Here is a 6000-nt window from a genome sequence, read left to right as displayed (position 1 = left end):
TTATTATTTTCCCCCTTTTTTTTTTTTTTTTTTTTTTTTAAGTACTTACCCCTTAAGGTTACTTTAAGATGAATGGATTAAGGCATGGAAATACTTAGAACAGTGCCTGGCACATAGTAAGCACTCGATAAATGTTAGCTATTTTTGTCATTTTGAGAAAGAGCTCTGGAGGCTTTCAAGGGCTGTGCAAACTTGGAAGCGCTGTTTTTATTATTGCAGTACTATCATTATAATGGTTACTGAACTCTGAGGTATCCTCAGAGCAATCACAGTGACGCTGACCACAGCCTCACCGAGTGAGTGCTCACAATGTACGTCTTCCACCCACACCCGCCCCCCGTGGGGTCCCCCAGACTTCTGGGGCCGGCACCCCTGGGGTAAAATTAGGCCCCGTGCCTTCTCTACAGGTCCATGGCAGGGTAGGCGATTCAGATCCTGGAACCTTTACGAGGTTTGGGGTCGGGAAGTGTGTTACGGGATCACGATCTTGAGCCCCACTGGACCTTTCCACCAACTCCGCGTGTTGGTTTCAGAATGACTCCGTCGCTGACGAGTACACCGTGGACATCCTGGGAAACTTGCTCTGTCACTTGCCAGCAGCCGTCATCCACCGTGGGGTGTCCCCCAGGGCCTGGGCCACTGCCCTGCACAGCCTCAGAGACTGCCTGGACCTCAGCCCCCAGCAGAAGGTGGCAGTGAGGCTCAGGCTCTTGGAACAGCACGGGTGAGGAGGGCCCGGGCTCGGCTCCAGGGCTGGGGTAGGGGGCGCTGGCGAAGGGGCACCCGGCCCTGGCTCTCCTGCCTCAGGGCGGAGTCTCTAACTTAGGATGAGGTTAGACACTTAGATTTATTCTGGAAACATGATCTTTTCTCTTTTGGCCTCAGATTCCCTGTAAAGTGAGAATGATAGCTGTTCTACAGGCCTCATGTGGTTGTCACCAATACCTCTTGGCTTGTGGAAAGGGAAAGGGTTTCAAAAACATGGCACTTTACAAATGCGTGGAGGTGTTATTATTACTTTTGTTGTGAAACACCACCACCAATAATACTAATGCAGATAATCGAGGCACCGTCAGCTCTGGGTGAGTGAGAAGTCCCTGGGGGAAGACAGCTGTTCTTTCCCATGCAGAGTTTTCTCAAGTTAGGTCAGATGTTTGAGTAGGGCCTAGATATCGGTCAACGGTTAGACAACAAATGTTTTTGGAGTAATTACTGTGTCCCAGACACTTACTATTATATAGAGTTTAAGAGCTGGGACTTGGGAGCTTGACTCCTTGGGTTAAATTTTTCTACCGTCTGCTGTCTGTGTGATCTGGGAAAAGATACTCAGTCTTTTGCACTTTATTTTTGCATCTGTAGGATGGGGACAGTGAGAGTCCCCACAGGGCTGCTGTGATGATTAGCTGAGTTAATGCATTAACTGTTAAAGCACTTACAGCAGTGCCTGGCATGTAGTACTGAGTATGTGATGACAGCGTTTTGACTAGGAATGAAGATACAGTGGTTATTATTAAGTGTGGCTCCTGCCCTCACGGAACTTACAGTCTATTGGGGTAATATCGTTAATCAAAGAGTTAAGAGGAGGCTTTTTGGCCGGGGGTGGTTTGCCTTGGTCCTAGGAGAAGGGTTATCATTGCTAACTGGGCAGACCTCCTTTAGAGATATCCTAGTGTGAGGCACTTCCCCGTAGACATTTGAGGTCTCCGTAAGAACAACAGTGGATCCTGTGTCAGTGCTGTTATTATTCTGCCAGGCTCGAGAGGAAATTTCATCTTGCTATAGGAGGAGACCATTATGGTAATCTAAAAGGAGCCAATATATCTTTACTGTTCTGTTGAGAAAAGGGAGGAAGGAAACACTCTGATGCAAATGACAGAAATTCAGTAGCTCAATTCACACTAAAACATGGGAGTTTACTGAGTTTAGAAATGGATGGGACTTCAGGCATGGCTGGATCCAGGGGCTCAAATGATGTCATCAGGAATGTGTTCCTCCCATCTCTCAGCTCTGTATTCTTGGTTGTGGCCTTTATTTTCTCCATTTGGTGAGAGGAATGGCCTCCAATATCCTTTTTACTGCTAGAGATGCCAGAAGAAAGAGAGAGCTTCTCTAGTAGCTCCATCACAATTGCCAGGGATGACTCTGATTGGTCCGTTTGCATCACATGTCTATTTTCTTGGTTAGGGACGTGGGACCAAGTGATTGACAGCCTCTCCAGGTATAAAGATAATCTTTTCCTAAAAGAAAAAGATGCTGGGGGACAAGGACAAGCGTGTGATTTTTCCATTTACTGTTTATTATTATCTCTCCTTAGACTCCCCCAGAACTGGACAGCTGAGACTACAAAGGATTTGGGACCCTTTCTAGTACTTTTCTCAGGAGATGAATTAAGCTCTGTTGCCACAAAGGTACCTCTGCGTTCTATCTTTAGAAGGCTGAAGGGGTTTGAAGGGGAGAGAAAGTGTGGTTAGTTATATTCCCTTGGGTTTGCTACCGGTTTGTTTTTCTGGAAACTTCCTGCCTGCCTCAAAGAGCTCAGGTGTTTCCAGCTCCACTCCAGGATGCCCAAGGTTCAGGGAAAGGGAGTGAGACAGCCGCTAAACGAGCTCAGGGTCTTTCACTTGGCCTCTGCCCAGATGTGCACAGGCTGGGAGCTGTCATTTAGCTGCCACTCTGCTATGTGTGTGCTTCCCACATGCACGCCTGTTCGAGGGCTTACACCCACCAGCGCCATATGCACACGCATATGTGTGTCCAGTGTGTGCAATCACATGGGCAAACATATTTAATCCAAAACCAAATCTTTATTGAGCACTGCCTTTGGGGGTAACACTCTACTTGGAGTAACTCTCCAAGAGTTAGACAAGGCCAAGAGGCATGCCAGATGAGCACGTACTAGTCAGCTTCTGCTGTGTAACAAAGCCACACAATCTCACCGGCATGCAACAAGAAGCATTTATTTCTTGCTGACTGGTCTGTGGATCTGGGACACTGAGTTTGCCTCTAGGGCTAGGCTACCTGGAGCGTATTCTTCTCACAGTGAAAGTCTGAAACTCTAGAAAAGGGAGTGCAAAGTGCAGTTCTCCTTAAGGCCTGGGCTGGAAAATGGCCGGCTGTCACTTTCTATCCGCCAAAGCAAGTCACATGAGCAAGCCCACCTCAGTGGGACAGGAAGTCTCCTCCATGCAGGTGGAGGTTGGGGTAAGAGGGGATGTTTGCTGAATAAGAGTTAGATCAACCACAAAGCACGTCCATACACCCTCACCCCTGTACTCACACACGCAAGATGTATGTTGTCATACACGCTCAGGGGGCCTGAGCACCTGGCACGTCACCCAGGTTCACACATGCACAGCAACATTCCAGTGTCCAGTCATGGTAAAATCATCTCCTGGGGTGTCCAAACCTAGAGTCATAAGCAGCAGCTGCATATATCTTAAATGCTTATCTAATCTTTTTTAAAAAATCAGCTTTTGAAATCGAAAAAGACTTGTATCAACATGGTTAAATCTCAGAAACATAGTGTATGGAAGTTGCAAAAAAATATGTACAGTAGGATACGAAGTAAATAAATACTAGTTAATTTTAAACACATGCAAAACAATGCCATATGTAAGAGAACTTTAAAAGTACATGAGAATGGTTAATTATCAAATATCAAATTCAGGGTGACAGTTACTTCTGGGGAAGGAGGGAGGCCAAGGGTGAGGGAGGGAGCTCTCAATTATATTTGTGATGTTTTATTTCTTAAGCTGGGTTCTGGGCACACGGGTGCTTTGTTGTATTATTCTCTCTACTTTTTGTTTTAATGCATGAAATGTTTAGTAGAACAAATAATACATGCTCCTGGTTAGAAAATCCCAACTATACCAAAGGCTATAGGATGAGAAGTTTCTCGCCCCGCATTTCTAGGTTCCTAGCTTCTCTCCTCAACAGCAGTTGCTGTTCCCAGATTCTTCTGCATCCTTTCTGGAAAATCTTCCTCCTGCCTTTACATGTTCTCCCTTTAAAAATACAAAATGGAAAATACTCTGCTGTGCCATTTGCTCTTTAGAAGTTAACTCTTTATCTTAGAGCAGTTTTGCTCGTGACCTTAGCTGCACGTGGGAATCACCGGGGAAATTCTAAAAGGGACAGACACATGGACCCCACCCCAGACCAATGGTCTCGGAATCTCTAGGGCAGGGCCCAGGTGTCTGTGGATTTCCCAGGTGCTTCTCACCTACAGCCTGGGCTGGGAATTACTGGCTTAGACTGTGACTCTGATTCTGAAGATTAGAAGAAGGAGGAACTATAAAACCCAGTGACTTTTGGGGCACACTCTTTTGGTGACTGGGACACAGAGACACACTGCTGTAGGGAAGCGTTTGATGAATTCTCTAGCCTCTTGGGTAGATTACCAATAGCATCCTGCGCTTGACAAAGTGCATCAGCTCTAGATGAGAAATGGCACCTTCTCCAGGGCAACCAGAGACCCCCTCGTTTGCTAGTCTTCTCCTAGAACTCAGAGATAACTCTTTCCTCCTCCTTTTATACATATAAATTTTAACAAAAATTAACAAACAGTACCAACCCCAAAAGGCATAGGCATACATACATTTTATAGATATTATCAGATGGTAATGATGTACCATCTAACAGTCCCACAGAGAAATAAGTATGCATATTTCCTACATCTTGGCCAGCATTAGGTATTATCACTTTATTTTATTCTTGACAATCTGATGGGTGAAAAACAATATCTACTTACGTTATTGAACACGTATTGGATTAGTACTGAGATTGGGTGTTATTTTCTACGATTCTTTGTAGAGACTAGCTGGGCTAGGGATTAAATTTCCATGAGAAGCTGCTACAAGCATACCTCGGAGATATTATGGGTTGGGTTACCGACCACCGCAATAAAGTGAATATTGCAATAAATCAAGTCACGTGAGTTTTTTGGTTTCCAAGTGCATATGAAAGTTATGTGTACACTATACTGTAGTCTGTGGGTGTGCATTAAAAAACACTTTTTTTAATTTTATTGCTAAAAACATGCTAACCGTCATCTGAGCCTTCAGTGAGGTGTAACCTTCTGCCAGTGGAGGCTCTTGTCTCGCTGTTGATGGCTGCTGTCTGATCAGGGTGGTGCTTGCTGGGGTGGCTGTGTCAATTTCCTAAGATAGGACAGTGAAGTTTGATGCATCAAGTGACTTCCTTTCACTAATGATCCCTCTGCAGCATGCAATGCTGTTTGATAGCATTCTACCCACAGCAGAACTGCTTTCACGACTGGAGTCAATCCTCTCAAACCCTGCTGCTGCTTTATCAACTAAGTTATGATTACGTAATATTCTAAATCATTTGTTCTCATTTCAACAATCTTCACCAGGAGTAGTTCCATCTCAAGAAACCACTTTCTTTGCTCATCCGTAAGAAGCAACTCCTTACCCATTAAAGTTTTATGAGATTGCAGAAACTCAGTCACATCTTTAGGCTTCCCTTCTGTTTCTAGTTCTCTTGCTATTTCCACCACATCTGCAGTTACTTCCTCCACCGACGTCTTGAACCCCTCAAAGTCATCCACGGGGGTTGAAATCAACTTCTTCCAAACTTCTGTTAATATTGATGTTTTGACCTCTTCCCATGAATCACAGATGTTCTTAATGGCATCTAGAATGGTTAATCCTTCCCAAGAGGTTTTCAATTTACTTTGCCCAGATCCATCAGAGGAATCATTGTCTATGGCAGCTATAGTCTTAAGAAATGTATTCCTTAAATAATAAGACTGGAAAGTGAAAATTATCGCTTGATCCATGGGCTACAGAATGGATATTGCGTTAGAAGGCGTGAAAACTACATCAATCTCATTGGACATCTCCATCAGAGCTCTTGGGTGACCAGGTGCATTGTCAATGAGCAGTAATATTTTGAAAAGAATCTTTTTTGTCTGAGCAGTAGGTCTCGATAGTGGGCTTAAAATATTCAGTAAACCATGTTGTAAACAGATGGGCTGTC

General features: G+C 44.6%; 1 protein-coding gene across 1 annotated transcript in view; it reads left to right on the top strand.

The window, feature by feature from the left end:
- The window catches only part of OTOA (otoancorin), a 71368-nt gene that overhangs the window by 45986 nt on the left and 19382 nt on the right, over window positions 1-6000 (top strand). Inside the window, exons 20-21 of the mRNA XM_024744532.1 lie at window positions 534-724; window positions 2315-2408. Coding sequence (XP_024600300.1) covers window positions 534-724; window positions 2315-2408 — 285 coding nt within the window. The remainder of the gene's footprint in view (window positions 1-533; window positions 725-2314; window positions 2409-6000) is intronic.

Source organism: Neophocaena asiaeorientalis, unplaced genomic scaffold (genome assembly GCF_003031525.2).
Source record: "Neophocaena asiaeorientalis asiaeorientalis breed wild unplaced genomic scaffold, Neophocaena_asiaeorientalis_V1.1 scaffold91, whole genome shotgun sequence".
Taxonomy (NCBI): Eukaryota; Metazoa; Chordata; class Mammalia; order Artiodactyla; family Phocoenidae; genus Neophocaena; species Neophocaena asiaeorientalis.
The sequence above is the reverse complement of the archived record's forward strand: the minus strand, read 5'-3'. Positions and strand labels throughout refer to the sequence as shown.